We start from the raw sequence: 19,198 nt of genomic DNA on the forward strand, positions 1-19,198 counted from the left end.
CTGCGTCACTTGGCCGCTCCTCCCAACCCCTAACCCCGACAACGCAGGGAGCTCCCACAAAGGGAGGACGGCGCTGGCCAATAACAGCCCGACGCTCCAGGCGCGCGAAAGTCGCTTTAAACTCGCCCCGCCCGAAGGCCCGGGCCGTGGGTATTTCTAACAGCCAGTCTCGGGTTGGGGTGAGAGTTCCCCAATCCGGGCAAGTGTTCGCTGAGGTTTCCTCTCTGCCTCAGCTTCTTTTCCCTTGACTTGCATTGCACCAAATCACTAAGCTGCTCCTCATTCTATTTGTCATTGGCCAAAAGGTGAGTACTTCACCTGGAGACGCGTCCCGGAGTCGAGCAAGCGCTTTCCTAGGCGTTCAGTCCAAGAATTTTGATGGAGAGTTTGAACTTCACACTCGCTTTAACTCGTGTCAATTATTCTACTCAATCGTCCCAGGAGACAAAACCACCACTTGCCTATGTTTCCTCCTTGAGAAGGCCCGCCCCTCAATAGAATCCCCTCGGAGTAGTACAGCACCCCCACCGTTACGGTCTCGGCGTTCTCCGCTACGCGCTACCTTGTGACGTCACCGAGGGAAGAGGCGGATTCGCGCCTACACCGGAAGATGCCTGCCTTTTTGATTGGCTGATCCAAACGTTCGTTAGGTCTTGTTGCCCTTCAGGCGTGCGCTCTGAGCGTGGGCGTCCCTGGGGGGGTGTGTGGTAGGGGTTTCTGGACCCCGCACCTGCTCGTTAGCCCTTTCCATCTGGGGCGCGGCTTAGGGTCGCCCCTGGTGGGCGGCTCTTGAATCTGGAAAAAGAGCACCAGAACCGGACCGCTCCTGGGCTGCGGAGGTCCGCTGTGCAGGAAGATGGCGGCAGCATCGGTCTCTGCGACTTCTGGTTCTCAGTTCTCGGTAAGAAGCGGTTGACATTCGAACAGGCCCGCGTCTGTGCTGGCGCCTCTTTGCTTTTCCTCATCCTCCGGAGTGCTTTCGGCCTGGCGTCTCACCCCAACCCGGGGAATGGCGTTGGGCACCTAAAGCGTCCCAAGGTACCCCGGCGATCACTGCTCCTCTATCGAGGCTGCACCTTACCATAGAAACAGGCCTAGCGGGTCTCTAACTCCCACGCCCCCTTCACTTTTTGACCTTGCAAACAGCCCAGGTTACCGAACATTGAGACGACCCACTGGGATGACTGTACCCACACCCCGGATTACGAAAACCTCGCTCCTTTGGTCACGTGGTGTAACTGCCCCTCTAGGAATCTTGCCCAAAACCAGGTAGGCGCCTAGGTCGGCATAATCGGCAAGCATTGACTATTGAATAGTCCGCAATCTGGAGTGCCTACCTGCCCTTGCTTAAGTGCCTCTTTTGAGTGCGGTGCCTCCCCTTCGCATCTTCCCAGTAACTTTGTTCTGTGCTTATCCTACCGAGAGCTCGCGCCTCCCACATCCCACCTTATTACTGACTGCCACGTGTAAATGCCGTTTAGAGAAGCGACGCGAGGAGCCGATCTTAATTATTGTTTTTACCTCCAGAGGGCCACTAGCCAGTTAAGTCATTAATATTTGTTGCGTTGGAATGTCGAACGCCTAGCAATTTGGAAACCGCCTCTTTAGGAATAATGCATATAAGCAGTAAACGTGAGGAGCCCCAAGTTAGGGCCATTATCTCTTCATCAGCAAATACTGAGTTCCTCACATGCTTTTAGGCCCTAAAATTACACGGAGGATGGAATCCCTGCTCTAAGGAACAAAGCACTGAAGAGAAACTGCACTCATGACATGATTACACAGAAAAGGTTGATAAATGCTTCCATACTAAGTGAGAGTGATTGGCAGTGCTTAGGTAGGCTACAGACAGTTTTCCTAGAAGGGAGGTTGATGAAGGAATTCAAAATGCTTGTCACAAGATCAAGAAAGGAAAGAGAGAAAGGCACCCACCGGCATTTCGGGTGTGTGGCAGAATGATAGATCCTTTCAGTAAACTTGAATCAATTTGGGATGAGCAGAGGTAATGGGGTAGAGTTGTATTTAGATAAATTATTAAAGTAGGTAAAAAGCATGAAGAGATAAGGTAGAAGACAGGAGAAGAATATCAGCGTAATGTTATGGAGGCTAGTGGAAAGTGTTTAGGGAATGTTAAAAAGGTCAACTGGATAAAGAGATTTTTCCTCAGCTTCAGTTTTTGGTGAGTATTGTTAGGATCTATGTTAATGAGGCTAGACATAACCCTCAGGGTTTCAGCAAGATGGGGAGTCACAAGTTTGCAGTGAGGTCCTGGAAGATGAAGGAGAAATAAATGACTGAAGCAGTTGGAATTCAATGAGGAATTAGATCAGTAAAAGGAAATGTTAAAGAGGAACCACTAGACTGTTAGTGTCAGTAAGTAGATGGATGCGATTATATAAGGATTGTGGTTAATTGAACCTAATTGGGACAAGAGGTCTTTCACTGCTCTCAAAACAGCACTGGGAGGCTGAGTAAAGAATACTTTTATACAGCCATACCTCAGAGACACTGCGAGTTTGGTTCTCGACCATTGCAATAAAACAAGTACTCTTTTTGCTGAGGGAGGGTCTTTCAGTTTGTAAAACAAAACAAATACACATCTCTGAAGTGCAGTAAAGCAAAGCACAGTAAAATGAGGTATGCCTGTAAATGATGAACTACAGTCTGCCAAGGACATCCAGCTGAGCAGTGTGGTATTGGGATGTTGTCAACCCTTAGTCTTTAAGGTAGCCTTGTCAGAAATCTCAGTGTTTGATAGGAAAGCATATAGACTTTATATGCTAAGCTGAGCTTTAAGTAGATTCTAAATAGCAAGAATACACTAAGAGTATCTAGGACCCTTTACAAATCAAAGCGTAACCAACTCTTAATTACCTTGACCTGCTATATCAGAATGTCTAATTCAGAAGTCACTATGTCTCAAAACAAAAATGACTAAATTTAGTTTATCAGAAGAAATGGCCCTTCTTAAACACTTGAACTGTCACGTCAGAAATAAGGCTAGCATTTACTACAGAATTTGTAAAGCACTTTAGCTTAATAAACAGATGACCATAATATACGACAATATAAAAAGACCTTCTAAAACTACATAAAATTAGAAAGCTACTCATACTCAGAGTTCAGGATCATTAACAATTCGTAATTAACACTGATAACCCCAGCATGGAGGTTTTTTTTTTTTTTTAAACCAAACAGGCAGATTCACAAATAACACAGTCTTTAGGAAGCAGCTACCATATAAATCTCAAAGGTGAACACCATGGAAGTAGGTGATACATTTGAATTCTTTTAAGTAGTCCTTTACTGCAAGAATAACAGCAAGTAACTAACATTTATTGAGTGAATGCTCTGTATCAATTTACTAGTTGAGAGCACCAGGAAGACAACGATTGGGCATAATATTAAATAGAAGAACAGGCAGCATAGTCTTGTTGGTCGTTTTTTATTTTCCTACTAACCATGGTCAGCACTTAGGACACTTTAAACTTAATTTATGAGCTAATCTAATTGGCCTCTCTGTCTTTTTAGCCAGCCCTTTAACCAGCCTGTTCCATATTTTTCTCTTTAAAATGTTTTATGAATATGTCAGATTTTATAACATTAAAAATATAAAAGATTTGTTCATGGGAATAAAATGAATACTTTCATGCCCTTTTTTGAATCTTCCTACTTCTTTCACACACACCACCATACATTATTAGAGTATAAAAATACATAATAGTTATTAGTACTATGTGGCTGTCATGTTTTAAGTACTTTTCATAGCTTATTTAATCTTCAATAATCTTATGAGGTTGGCGATAGTAGTTCCATTTCCAAATGAGCAAAATGAGGCACAGAAAGATTAAGTTAAGGTTAATTTTATATTTCTGTTTTTGACAAAAGAAATTTCAACCTATAGAAAACTTACTTTTTATATGGGTTTGTGTGAGCCAAAATGTTGAGGGCATTTCCAGAAGCAAAACCTCAATGAATTGAGAAAATGTTCCTGAAAGTGGCAGTTCTGCAACCTATCCCATACCTTAGAATCAAAGGAGAAGCTGTAAGAAGGATTATGTGAAATCCATTGGTGGTAGATTAAGGAGGTGGGAGAAGGCAAAGCAGGGGAAATGTCTAGGATTAGATAAAAAGCAAACTAGGGAAACACTTTTACATTGGTGGGCACAGGATAATTAATAATTAATATTCAGTACCTAGAAGTCGATGTTATGCAGGGAACAAATAACAGTGAGGGTTCTGTGGTCAGGTGATTGGTATTGTGCCTAAAGCTGTGTCATCCAAAAGAACAATGCACAGAACTCACTTGAGGTAATGATTGGTCCTTTGGAAGCTGAAGACGTGGGATGCACTACCTGCTATGTTCTGTGCAGTTAGGGATTTATGATCAGTCCATTTTATGTGGTTCTTCTTGGTCAGCGAGCTTGCTAGGCTCCTCACGTGTCCCCTAGTAGCTCATCAGATTTATTACATACCCACTCTTTCATCACATTCTGTAGTATATCTTGATGGGCTTTGGTTTTTAGGGTTTGTTGTTCATTAATTTGTTTGCTAGCTATTGTAAACAGTTCTGTTGTGGTCATCCCTGTATATTCCACATGTACAAAAACTTCTCTAGGGCAACAGTTCTCATAGAGTGCTCTGCAGACCTTTTGGGTTGATGGGGTCCGTGAGATTTTCTCAGGGGGTCTACCATGTTCTTCCTTACCCAACCAGTTGGTGAGAGACCAGATTTTTCTTCACACACATCAATGAATACACACCCAACAGTGAATGCAGAAGCAAATGTAAGAGTCTAGCACCCTTTTAAGGCAAGAGTGAAAAAGATTTGCAAAAATGTAAAACAGTGCTACTCTTTTTACTTTTAAAGATGATACAGTTATTTTTTACTCAAAAATTACATTTGGTAACATCATGGATTTATTTTTTAATTGGTAAATCTCTTAAAACATTCTTACTATAATTTTTAATATGATAAATGTCAATAGATATAACCCACATAAGCAAAAGCTTTATGGGGTCTTCAGTAATTTTTAGAAATGTAGATGAATCCCAAGACAAAAAGGCTTGAAAGGAACAGGTCTACAACAGTGATTTTTTTTCCCCATACTGTAGGTGGGCTGTCACTTGTAACTCACTAGTAGATTATGGAATATGTTTAGTGACTCAGGGCACATCTTTTTTTTAAAGAGGAAGGTGAGAGGAAAAAAATAGTAAATTCAGCAAATATACCTTTGTGTGAAGTTGCTGGCTTGTAGAGGATGTGCAACTTGGTTTTATTTGGTATTGCTGAATTGTTTTCCAAATTAGCATATGTACATTCCCACCAACAGTCAGTACCCTTAAATCCATATCCTCTTTAACAGGTAGTATTGTCCCAATTTAAAATTTTTTCCTGATAAGTGATTGATTGTAAAATGTGGTATTCTGTTCTTATCTGTGCTTCCCTGATCATTGGTGAAGATGCATCTTTTTTTCCCATAACTTTGCTAGTCTTTTGTGCATTTTTTTCTGTGAAATGCCAGTCTTGTCTTTTGCCAATTTTAAATTGTTTTGTCTTTTCTTAATTATTATTTGTTTATTTAGATTTTATTTATCTATTTTAGAGAGATGGGGAAGGGTGGGAGAAAGAGAGGGAGTGAAACATCAATGTGTGGTTGCCTTCAGCAATCCAGGCATGTGCCCTGCCTGGGAATCAAACTGGCAGTGTTTTGGTTCTTATTTATTTATAGTCATTCTGTATGTATCCTGGATGTTAATCATTGTTTGTTAAGAGTTTTTGAAATATACTCTTTGGCTTGTCTTTTTATAATACCCTTTGTTTAATAGCAGTTATCAATTTTAATGTAAAAAATTTTAATCTTTTTGTGATTTGTGTTTTTGGTTAAGAAAATCTGCTTTACAGCCAAAGCCTTTGTGGTATTCTTTGTTATTTTTCTGTACAAATTTTAAAGTTGGGACTTTTTAAGTCCTTGATTTGCTTGAAATTTGTGTACTGTGAGTTAGGGATCCAGTTTAATGTTTTCATTTAAGATCCACAATTGTTCTAGCATTACTACGTTGCTAACTCATCCTTTCTCCAATATGCAGTTTTAGCTATTAGTATATTAATTTCCATATGTGATGTTATAGGCTCTTTCTCTCATTCTATTTTTCTTTCCTTCTCTGTAGTCACTATCTTAATGGTTCTCCTTTTTATTTGTGTGAGAGAGTAACTGTCTTCCTTCATCCTCAACAGAAATGTTAACTATACTTGGTCCTTTGATCTTCTTCGATAGAAATTCTAGAGTCTGCTATTGGAATTTTTTATTGAAATTTCAAGTTCAATGTAGAAGCAACTGATGTTTTTAGGATATTGAGCACGTTATATGAACATGTTATATAAAGAAAGAGTCCAGTGTTTTGGAACATTTTTCAGTAAAATTTTAAAATTTCAGGTTTTGGACTTCATTTATTAAATTTATTTCTAGTTTTCAAAAGTTGCATTTTCTAACTGGAATTTAGAAGTATTATTGATTCTTTCATATTAATTTTACTTAGCAACTTTTCTGAACTCTTAATGCTAAATCTTTGAGGATTCTTCGGTATTTTATATTTAGATGATCATAATCTAAAATTTGGAGTTGTCTTTTTCAATCTTAACATCTGTTATTTTTTTCCATTGTCTTAATGTGTAGGCTAGGAAATGCAGCACAACATTGAATAGAGTTGTCTTGTAGATCTTTGTCTTGTTTCTAAATTTAAAAAGGAATGTTTTAAATTCTGCACCATTAAAATATATTGCCATTTTGGGGGTAATATTTCTTATCATAAGAAAATAGTTCTTTAGTAATAGTTTTTGAATTTTATTGAATCCTTTTTTGCATTTATTGGTGATCATATGTATTTTCACTTTAATGGGGTGGATTTGCATTGAAAAATGTTACCATGTTCACATAGTCTTACCTGGAACAACCCCACCTTGATCATACTGTTTTGTCTCCTCTACAGAGTTGGGTATGGCTTACTAAATTATATTTAAACTTTCATGTGCCATGTCACACATTCTTTGAAAAGAAGGCAAATACACATTTTTAATCATACTTTACACTTAATGTATTTGTTAAATATTTGAATCATAAGTATTCCTAAGTACAGTTTGCCCTAACAACTAAAACTACCAGAAAGAAAGTTGTTAGAAAAGAAAAGAAACATTTTGCATTTAATCCTGAAAGTTTATCCTAGAATCATATAATTTTAGTTAGAAAAATACTTATTGAGTGCTTTCGGTCGTGGAAGTAGTAGTGTATTAGGTAGGAGTTGAACTTGGGCTACTTAATAGCTTATGAGACCTTAAGCAAATCACTTTAAGTTTTCTTAGCCTGTTGTTTTTACCTACAGAATGGGAACAATATTTGCTGTGCTTACTTCACAGGGTTCTTGTGATAATTACAGGGAAGTGTGAATGTGCTTTAAAAACAACAACAATGTGACAACAAATCTAAAATGCCAGAATAAATTTAAGTATATTGTCCGGAACTATTAAAGCGGAGATGCTTTCTCAAATGTCAGGATGTTATGAGGATCAACTCAGATAATGGAAGTGTAAAATGTTAACTGCAATGCAAATTTGTGGTTTATGGGTTGTTATTTTTAGTGTGTATTTGGGGAGAGTGAACATAAACATTCTGCTGAAGGATCTTTTGCCCTCCCATAGCTTTCAGGTGCCCATGATTGGATGCCATATGGCATTGAAGGCAGGAAGAATAATTCACTTGAAATCTGTCATCCTAGATGAAAGCTATCTTTAGAAAGGTCTGTTTACAAGGTTGGCTCTCGGTTGGCACTTAGGAACTTAATAGTACATAATTTTCTACTCTGAGATAAAATTTCAGCTTAAATTAGCAATGTTCATCCACTGTGCCGCAAGAATTTATATACATTCAATATCTAACTATTTAGTCACGAACACTGACCTCTTTTCCTGTAACTTGTCAGATTAAAAAATAGCAACAGTGAACACAACAGTAGTTGTCTGTTGTGAATGAATCAGAATTACACCTTTTTTGTCAGATTGGCAAAAAAAAGTTTTTGGTGAGTCACAGGATTTTGTGGACCACATAACAAGTTTATGTGGACCATGAGATGAAAAAGGTTGAATATTGCTGGCCTAAGTGATAAGAGTGGCTCACTGTGCCTCAATTGTTTGTACAATGTGGTTTATGCCGAACACCTGCTTTCTTTTTTTCTAATTTTAATATATTTTATTGATTATGTTATTATAGTTGTCCCATTTTTTTATCCCCTTTATTTCCCTCCATCCTGTATACCCTGTCCCACAATCATTCCTCCACCTTAGTTCATGTCCATGGGTCATACATATAAGTTCTTTGGCTTCTGCATTTCCCATACTATTCTTAACCTCTCCCTGTCTATTTTGTACCTACCATTTATGCTTCTTATTCCCTGTACCTTTTCCCCCATTCTCCCTGCTCCCTACTGATAGCCCTCCATGTGATCTCTATTTCTGTGAATCTGTTCCTCTTCTAGTTGCTTTCTTAGTCGTTTTTGTTTTTTTTAGATTTGGTTGTTAATAATTGTGACTTTGTTGTCATTTTACTGTTCATATTTTTCATCTTTTTCTTAAATAAGTCCCTTTAATATTTAATATAATAAGGGTTTGGTGGTGATGAACTCCTTTAACATGACCTTATCTGGGAAGCACTTTATCTGCCCTTCCATTTAAATAATAGCTTTGCTGGATAGAGTAATCTTGGATGCAGGTTCTTGCCTTTCGTGACTTGGAATATTTCTTTCCAGCCCCTTCTTGCCTATAAGGTCTCTTTTGAGAAATCAGCTGAAAGTCTTATGGGAACTCCTTTGTAGATAACTGTCTCCTTTTCTCTTGCTGCTTTGAAGATTCTCTCCTTATCTTTAATCTTGGGGAATGAAATTGTGATGTTTTTTGGTGTGTGCTTCCTTGGGTCTATGTTTTTTTGGATTCTCTGAGCTTCCTGGACTTCCTAGAAATCTATTTCCTTTGCCAGATTGGGGATGTTCTCATTATGTTTTCAAAAAAGTTTTCAATTTCTTGCTCTTCCTCTTCTCCTTCTGGCACCCCTATGATTCACATGTTGGAATGTTTTAAAGTTCTCCTGGAGGTTTCTAAGCCACTCCTTATTTTCTTGAATTCTTGTTTCTTTGTTCTGGTCGAAAGTTTATTTCTTCCTTGCTCCAAACCATTGATTTGAGTACTGGTTTCCTTCCCATCACTGTTGGTTCCCTGTACATTTTTCTTTATTTCACTTTTCATAGCCTTCACTTTTTCCTCTGTTTTGCAACTATTCTTAACTAGTTCTGTGAGCATCCTGATTAGCAGTGTTTTGACTCTGCATCTGATAAGTTGGCTATCTTCATCACTTAGTTGTATTTTTTCTAGAGCTTTGATCTGTTCCTTCATTTGGGCTATATATATATATATATTTATTTATTTATTTATTATTATTATTTTTGTCTCAGTGCACCTGTTACATAGTGAGGGGCAGAGCCTTAGGTGTTCATCAGGGTGGGGCAACCCAAGTCCCTGAGTTGTAGAGCTGTATAAGGAGGAGGGGTCCGAGAGGGAATAGTGGTGTTTGCTCAGTTCTCATCTAGGTTTTAGTCACTTCTCCAGCTACCCACAAGTAAATTGGGCTCTTCTGGTGCTGAATCCTGGGTGAGTGGCTTTGTGTACATTCTAGAACCTTTTGGGTCTCTCCAGTGAACTCATCTGTGAGGCTGGGAGTTTCTCCCACTGCCTCAACCCCCCACGGATTGTTCATTCAGAGGTTTTGAGGCTTTCCTTTTTTGCACTGGAACCTTGGGTTTTGCGGTCTGTCCTGCTCCGGAGCTGTTCCTCTGTGGTAGTTTATCTGCATGCAAAGGTGGGACCACCCACTGTGTGAGCCACCTGCTGCCTTGCCCTGAGTCCTCTCCACCCTGGCCACCCATCTCCACCCATCCTGCTGGTCTGGATGAATGTTTCTTCTTTAAGTCCTTGGTTATAGGACTTCCATACAGTTCAATTTTCTGGCAGTTCTGGTTATTTTTTGTTTTTAAATTTGTTGTTCTTTTGGTTTTGTGAGGAGGCAGAGTGTGTTTACCTATGTCTCCATCTTGTGAACACCTGCCTTCTTTTTGAAAGTCAGAAATGTGACCAGCCCCCAATAAAGCCTTGGTCACTAAGTGTGATTGGCCTTATTTGTAGACGGCATTTCCCATAAGTTCTCATTATTAGTTGCTAGAGGAATTACACACATCCTAGGGGAAATCTTGAAAGCTTCCACCTGATTTTCTGTGGACTTCGCCCTGTGTTTCCCTTTGCTGATTCCGTTTTGTATCCTTTTGCTATAATAAATCACAGCCAAGAGTATAACTGTCTTCTGAGCCCTGTGAGTCCTTCCAGCAAGTTATCAAACCTGGGCCTGGTCTTGGGGACCCCTAACACTCATGGTAATAGTAGTTGGAACCTTCCCAAAATTCAGACAGTAGCCAAGAACCAACCTTGTAAGCAGACATTTCCAAGGAAAGCAGTTCTAAGTCTGCTGTTAACTCTCCTTCCTGTGACAGTTGTGCTGTGTGTTTTTTGATACAAAGGAAACCAAAAATTCATATTGTCTTTCAATGGGTTATAGTAACTTTATTGAATAGGATAATTCAGTGTAAAAGCAATATGCGGTTTTTTTTGTTTTGCGTTCAACAGATTTCTTAAATGTATTTATTTATAGAATGTCTTTATTAGAACTTAGACTTTATTGGGGATGATTGTGCTTTTCTCACATCAGTTCCTATGCCACCCGGGTGCCCTACAGTTCATTTCACTTCTGACAGTAACTTCCTGGAGAAGATGCAGACCCCACAAATGAAGGGATTAGGTGCCACATGACTACTTCCACTTCAGTTGTCAGCTCTACGTCCCAGATATCCCTAAGGTACCTACACTTCTGCACAACCATCTGCAGATTAAGGAGTTACATAACCCTTCCTTCACATTAAATCACTTGCCAGAATGACTCTCAGAACTCAGGAAATCAGAATACTTGTGATGAAAGACACAGCTTTTTAATGAAAGACACAATTCGGACACAGGTAAATAGCAGACCCCTAGGGCAAGATGTAAAGGGACTTTCATGACCAATCCGGATGCTCTTGGAACCTCATTGTGCCAGAGTTTTTAGGGAGGCTTCATTATGGAGGCATCAGTGGTTAAACCACTGGCCACTGGTGACTGAACTCAGTCTCTAGTTCATCCTCCTCCTTCTAAGGTCTGGGTGTGGGGCTGAAATTTCTGGCTTACGTCACCCGTTTGGTTTTTCCGGCTCGTAGCCTCATCTTGCAGTTATCTAAGGGGAGCCGCTATTAGCATAAATAACAAAGACACTGCTATTAAGAAATTTCCAGAGATTTTAAATCTGTCAAGAACCAGGGACAGAAACCAAATATACTTTTTATTATTCCACAGGACATACAGATAGTAAATGTATCAGGTAGGGGGTGAGAATTTTTTTTAACAGTAAGGAGACTGAGCGACAGAAAGGCACTATTTTAGATAGGGTAGTCAGAGAAAGCCTCACAGACTTCTGCCCAGATTACTCAGTGGCATGAGGAAGGCGGCTTTCCACGCAATGTAAATTTAGCAAGTGAAAATGGAGTGTACTGTGCATTCTAGAAATCAAAAGTTAGTGTGGCTGGGAAATGATGGTAGTGGTGTGGAGAGAGATAGGGAATGAGGTCAGGGTTAGCCTAAGTGAAATTATGTGGGGCCTTATAAGCCATGATGAGAATTTTGGATTTTTTTCTGTGATGAAAAGTCATTGGAGGGTTTTGATTAGGGGTATAACTTAAATTGATTTACTTTTATATTTTTTTATTTTTATTTTATTTATTTATTTATTTTTTTTAAAGATTTTATTTATTTATCTTTTAGAGGGAAAGGGAAGGAGAGAGGGAGAGAAACATCAATGTATGGTTGCTTTTCGGGCGTCCCCTGCTGGGAATTGGCCTGCAGGGAACTGGCCTGCAACCCAGGAATGTGCCCTGACTGGGAATCGAACTGCGATTGTCTGGTTCGCAGGCCCGTGCTCAATCCACTGAGCTACACCAGCCAGGGCTGATTTACTTTTAAAAAAGAATCACAAGGACTACTACTTGGAGAACAGAGTAAGAGGATGCAGACAAGAGTTCCTAGGACACTGATCTGTTGTTAGTCCAGTCATAATGGTGTCAACCAGGGTAATAGTAGTGGAATTGATGAGAAGTTGGAGAATTTCTCGATATATTCTGACAGAAACCCAATGAAACTTACTGAGAGACTGGATATAGAATGTATGAAAAATACCTCCTTTCAAGGGTTTTGGCCTGAGCAACTGGTTAAATGGTGCTGCTAAGTACTGTGGTATGCTGGAAGGGGAGCAGGTTTTGGGACTTGACAGACCTAGGGAGGCCTGGTGGAACATCATCAGGCAGGAAACCGTACCATGGGAAACTGCCCGCCGACCCTACCCAGGACAAACAGATGCCCGGCTAAGATTGGGGTCTGGGGTCGGCCTATCCAGCATAACAGGATGCAGCTTTAACCTGACAAGATGTATCAGGAACGATGGTCAGCAGAAACAGCACCCAGCAACCAGCTTTAGCCAATCAGACTCTGACACCCCAACCAGTTACCCTTTGCAGGTTTTTGTGCTTAAAAATCCTGCCCTAAGAACAACTGAGCCAGTCTTAACCTCCCTTGGTTGGTTCCCCAACCTCCCTTGGTTGACTCCACTTTTTCCACCTTCCACTGTGAATTCCAACCTCCCTTGGTTGGCTCTACTTCCCTCTTATTCCCCTGCTAATAAACCTTGCTCCTTGGCTCACTGTGTCCGTCTGGTTTCTTGAACGACTCCAACCTAATAGGAGTAGATTCAGGAATTTGGTTATAGACTATTTGGAGTGCCCATATTGACATCCTAGTGAAAATGAGAGGGAAGTTTAATTTGAACAGAGAATTCAAGTGGGAGAGCTCTGGAAACCGTATTCCAACTTGAAAGTTTTTAGGAAAGGCTCTTCAAAGCCCCGAGAGTAGGTGAGATCACCAAAGGAATCCATGTAGGTGAAAATAAGAGGTGGGGGAAGTAATAAGCATTGGGGAACTCCAGAACTAGAGGAAAAAGAAAGAAGCAAGGAGATTCTGACGGAGGGGCCTGTATTAGGAGGAAAACCAGAAGAGTGTGGTTCCATTCACTAAGGAAAGTGAAGTGATCTGTATCATTTCTGATGGTACAGGTGAGCTTAAGGGCTGTTTCTCTGAACTGACAAAGACTCAGATCTGATTGGAAGAGTCTGGAGGGAGGGGTAATTAAGAGGTGGCAGCAATTACTGTTACTTTGAGGGACTTTTATTAAAGCTGAGGAATGAAACGGGGAACTAGAGGTGAGTGCTTAAGTTCAGAAACTTCTTTCCTCCTTCTCTTCCTATTCCTTCACTTTTTTTCTTTTCCTTTATTTTCTTTTTCTTTCTTCTTCTCTTTCCTTTTCTTGTTCTTAATAGCAATGTGAATGATCTGGTAGGGAAAGAGAACTAGATGGCGCCCAGAGGGAGAGGAGTTGTATAGGAACCAAGACGTTGAATAGGTAACAGAGACATGTTCATGACACCAGGCTCACTCCCTGTTTCATGGGAGGAAAGGCAGAGTGAGGACACTATCCATTGTGTAGATAGATTGGCGAGTTGTCTTAAGAACTAGTTAATTGTTCATTTAATCACATAGAATGTGATTCCCCTGATTCTGCAAGGGATGAGGTTGGGGGCAGTGGGTATAATAGGGAAAGGTAAGGCAAGTCAGCTTTTTTGAACCTCTTTTTCCTTTTTTGCAGGGGCGGGGGATAGGGAGAGTATACTAGATTGTTTTTATGGTACTTCACAACTCTTTAAAAAATACTACTCTAATTCCAGAAGTTTATAACTTTTTCTCCATTGTTTTCTCACTTGGGAAGACCTGGCTATTAAAAATGCTTAATATATGTTTATTAGTCTTACATGTTTAACCTAATCTTGACCATCATAACCATTTTTAAGTGTATAGTTTAGTAGTGTTAAGCCTATTCACCTTATTGTAAAACAGATCTTCAGACTTTTTCATCTTTTAAAATTGGAACTTTATATCCATTAAACAACTACCATTTGCAGCCTCACTCAGTCCCTGGTAACCAAGATTCTACTTTTCTATTTCTATGAATTTAACTACCTTAGAGACCTCATGTAAGTGGAATTGTAAAATATTTGTCTTTTTGTGATTGACTCCACTAATTAAAATGTACTTAAGGTTTATCCATTATGTTGCACATGATGGGATTTTCCTCCTTTAAAGTCTAATAATATTTCTGTGTATGTATATCACATTTTATCCTTTACTATTTTTTCTCCTCACCTGAGGTCATGCTTACTGATTTTAGAGAGAGGGAGAGAAATATCAATGTCAGAGAAAGATGAATCAGTTGCTTCTCATATGTGCCCCAACCAGAGACCACACCTGCAACCTAGGCATGTACCCTGACTGGGAATTGATCCTTTTGGTTTACGGGACAGTGCTCCAACCAGCTGGGCCACAGTGGCCATGGCATATCTATTGCTATACTAATAGACGTGTTTTGTGTGCATATAAGTAAGACTTACTAGCTTTACATCTCTTGTTTTCAGTTTATTTCAAAATAGTTATTGTAAATAATTTTTGCAAAGCCATTTTATTTTCTGTCTTCCTTTTGCTTTTGGTTGATTTATGTATTCTTCCTATGTATTTATGTATTAGTTTCAGACAGCTGGCAAGAATGAGGACATAGACCCAAAACATTCTTAATAACAATGATTTTCATTGATTAAACTTTGACATTCAAAGTGAGTTGGCTAGCTTAGAAAACAATACATTTAGAATTGCTTTTTAAAAAAACTTATCTCTTATAACTTGCATTTTTATATAAAAAGACTTTGTATAATTTGTCTGCTGGCCCAACCCAAGCAGTATTTTGATAACATATACATAACAAAATTTTGGGGACAAATCTTGAACTATTTTCTAGGAGCTAGCAGGCAGTGAATTTAATGAGGTTGGTTTGTTTTCATTGTTTTGTTTTTGGTAAATTATGTATAGTCCTGTTAATATCTGTGCAATGTTCCATAATTCTAGCAAAAATTGTTTTGAAAATTGTAAGAGAATTTGCAGGTAATTTAGGTTCATAAATGTATTGATAAGGAATATTTCCTAACCATTGTGACATAAGATTCTAGTAGGTTGTATGAAGACCTAAAATATTCTGTGAAGAATCATATTTTAAATTGCTGTGTGATAATGCATGGCGCTTTGTAAGAGCTTTGCAGTATTTTGTGTGTGTGTATAAATATATATTTATACATATATTTTTCCCTTAAATGCACAATTTGACAGGGTTTTTTTTTAACATTTTATTTATTTTTAGAGAGGGGGTAGAGAAGGAGAAAGGAATGGAGAGAAACATGAATTTGTGAGAGATACATCTATCAGTTGCCTCTTTCGCCCAGCCTGCAACCCAGGCATGTGCCCTGACTGGGAATCGAACCAGTACTTCATTTTGCAGGCTGATGCTCAATCTGCTGAGCCCTCGTAATTATATTAAGAATTGAAAACTCACCCTGATTTCTAGCCACCATAAAATCTGATGTGAGTTTGCCGAAAGCCTGGAAAAGTGTTTAACTATCAGTCCTTGTTGCATGTCAACACATTTTTCACAGTAGACCTGGCGTTTATTTACCACTTTTGGAACTTATTCCCAGCCTTTCCAAGTTCTTTGCCCCCTTTGCCCTATAATGTGTGTTGCATTTGCTTTTGTTTTCCACAGAAATTTTTTTAATTTACTTATTGTTCAAGTACAGTTTTCTGTCTTTTACTTTCTTAAGTCCACTGAAAAATTGCATGGTTTTTAACACAAAATTAGTGCTTGATTTTTTTGTGTGTGATGGGGTGCATGGGAACACTGTTCTGTAGGCTTATTTTTGTATAAACTAAACCAGCTCTAAAAAGTAATCTAGTAAATAAAAAATAAATCAGCCCTTTTGGTAGGTGGAATCAAGGACTATGTTGTTGGCAGTCATTTGTCCCTCAGGAGGAGAAACCAACCCTGAAAGGGCGTCAACAGGACAGAGGTCCCAACAAAATCAGTGGTGAGGGGCAGAGAGAGATCGGAGCGTTTTGGTCCCTGACTCCAGTTGTTCCTGCAGTCCAGATTTTTCCTGACCTTCTTGTAGTGTCAGTGCTCAACTCCTACTTGAGTTCTGGGAGTCAGCATGCTACTGTTCCCAAATTTCTCTCTAAAATTCTTAAAATTCAGTGTCTTTTATGTACAGCTAAGAGTGCAAGACCTGCCAAGGCCCTGCAGAGTATCGATACCTAGTCAGCTCCACATTAGAGAGCCCCCAAACCTCGCCATGGGGAGAGGAGTGGCATTTATACTGCCTACGCAGTGTCAGGGAATTATCTTTCTTTAGTATTCGTCTTATGTATTTTTCTTTTTTTCTCTCTTTTTAAAATTTAATTATTGTTCAAGTACAGTTTTCTGTCTTTTACTCCCAGCCCAGCCCACCCCCCCAGTGCTCCCCACCTCCCTCACATTTCCACCCCTGTTATTTTTTGTCCATGTGTCCTTTATACTTGTTCCTATGAATCCTTCCCCCTTTTCCCCTGAAATTCCCTCCCCTCTGGTCCCTTTCAGCCTGTTCTCTATTTTAGTGTCTTTGGTTATAATTTGCTTGCATGTTCATTTTGTTGTTTATGTCCCTGTTAAAGGTGAGATCATATGGTATTTGTCTTTTACCGCCTGGCTTACTTCACTCAGCCTAATGCTTCCCAGTTCCAGAATGGAACTGGAAAATTAAATTTGTTTCTTGCCTTTGTTTATACAAGGACGTGTTTTACTGTTATTATAAATATTCATATTCTTTTGCACTTTTCTGGAAACATTCTTCTGGCGCTTTATCAATAATATAGTTCTTCAAACGTAGGGGTGGGAAACCTAGATTGCTGTGACTACTTGAATAAGAAAAATGAATGTCTGAGAATTTTGAGCAGCTAGCAGTCATATCCATCCCCCTTAGCTGTCAGTTTCCCCATTGTGTCCCCTGCTCTAGGTCTCTTTACCAACAGAAAGTTACCTGTAGCAAACAAAACTTCACAGTTAGTGTCACTTCACTGAAAATACCATGTGGAACATAATCCCAAATGAAACAGAATCCCATTCATGACTGACGGTGTATGTGTGGAAATAAACTTTTATGTTTAGGTGTTTAACAAGGTTTAATATTTTCTTTGTTTCTCCTTTTTCCCCCTGACTAAATGTAAAGTTTTTGAGGCAAGAATTGTGTCTTATTTTCTTTATGCAAATTAATAGAGTTTTGGACATTTAATAAATTTTCATGAAATATTTAGTTGGAGAGATTAATTTGGATGTATGCTTTACAGTAAGTATTTTTAAAGGAAAATTCATTGTGTCATATCTAAGTTTTTTGTGCAGCATTTATATTCAAATTGTGTGAACATTATCTCCTTTTTATAGTATCTGGCATATAGTTGTATTTACACAAATGTGAAACACATTCAGAGTTTTAGTATTTTAAAGTAATGGTTGAATTCTGTCATATATGATCAGTGGACTCTTTGTTTTGTCTCTACCAGTAGAACATATGAACAATCCAGTTCTCAGTCATGAGCATTCGTACAAACATATATTTATATATTTATATTTGCATTTAAAATTTTGAAAGGTAATTTCTGTATTTTTATTTTTCAGAACATCTTAGCCGAACCGTCAAGGGCTAACGGAAGTATGGTTCGCCATTCCTCATCTCCATATGTAGTGTATCCACCTGATAAACCTTTCCTTAACAGTGATCTACGACGCTCCCCAAATAAGCCAACACTAGCCTATCCAGAAAGCAACAGCAGAGGTAGTACAGTCTATCAAAGTAGATGTTTTTCTGTGTTTGTGTTTACCCACCGCTTCAGAATTCTTAATTGTGTCTTCCATTTATTTTAAATGTAAAGGAGGAGAGTATATTTCTCCCTTTCTGTTTTTAACCTCCTCAAAATATAATGCCTTTTTAAATTTGTTTCTTGCCTGGTTGTTAAACGTTGTAATTCTTATTTTATTCCCCAGTAATTTGTTTTTCTCTAAACTTTTTTGAAAGTTTTTTTTACCTATATGTAAAGATCAGAACTAGATGAACTATTGTAACAGAAGCATTAGTATGTAATTCTTAGACCTTGTGTCCTGCTAGAACTCTGTTGCTTGGTTACTTTATTTTGGCCTTTAAAAAAAAAACTTACTAAAACTTAACTATTTTTATTCCACAGTGGGCTTAGTTGTTTCTTTTTAGCTTTTTAAACCTATGTTAAGTTGTTTGAATGTTATGTAACTTTTCTTATGTCTCAGAATTGCCTGTCTTTAACTACTCTATTCTGGTAAGTAGCACTTTATCAGTTGTTTTATTACCCATTAAATTAATTAACACTTTCTTTATCATCATCTTTGAGACACAGTAGGAGAGGGGACCCCAAAAATATACTGGAATTATCTTCTGGAGGGCAGGCCCCTTGTAGTATAGGCTTCCCCCCTAGGCGAATGTTCTAGGAACCCATCTATAACAGTGTACCAGCTGGTGGTGTTGTGAGAGACAGCGTTCGGCTGCAGTGGCTTTTTTTCTTTTTTTTAAGACTCTTTCAACATGTTTGCCCATTTCCATGGTGGATGATTTAGGAGCACACCTGCCCATACCACTCTGAGTATTGAGCAGTTTTTGATTAAAGATAGCATGACCCCATGACTCCCCATACCCCACCCTCCCTATTCACCTGAACTCACCCTGAGTGACTTTGGTTTTGTTTACCTGGAAGAAAACTTACTCAAAGAGAAACGTTTTGCCAGCATGGAAGATGTGAAACAGAAAACAGCAGAAACACTAAAGGGCATCAAAATTGATGAGTTCATTGCACACCTGGAAAAATAAGCTATCTATATTATAAAATATATCAATTTCCTATTTGAGTCTGTCACAATTTAGGCACTGAAAAATTTGGCGAGTGAATGAATTATGTTAATAAATGAAAAAGTATGCCTTATTTTTACTGAAGGCTCAATTTTTAAAAGATGGCAGTTTTTCCTACCTATTGTATAGT

General features: G+C 38.8%; 1 protein-coding gene across 1 annotated transcript in view; it reads left to right on the forward strand.

Moving 5' to 3' along the window:
* Positions 1 to 626: 626 nt before the first annotated feature.
* Positions 627 to 19,198, forward strand: part of CEP57 (centrosomal protein 57) — a 55,441-nt gene continuing 36,869 nt past the window's right edge. The window contains exons 1-2 of the mRNA XM_037163447.2: positions 627 to 901; positions 17,814 to 17,970. Coding sequence (XP_037019342.2) covers positions 857 to 901; positions 17,814 to 17,970 — 202 coding nt within the window. The 5' untranslated portion in view covers positions 627 to 856. The remainder of the gene's footprint in view (positions 902 to 17,813; positions 17,971 to 19,198) is intronic.

Source organism: Artibeus jamaicensis, unplaced genomic scaffold (assembly GCF_021234435.1).
Source record: "Artibeus jamaicensis isolate MK-2021 breed Jamaican fruit bat unplaced genomic scaffold, CSHL_Jam_final contig_585, whole genome shotgun sequence".
Classification (NCBI taxonomy): domain Eukaryota; kingdom Metazoa; phylum Chordata; class Mammalia; order Chiroptera; family Phyllostomidae; genus Artibeus; species Artibeus jamaicensis.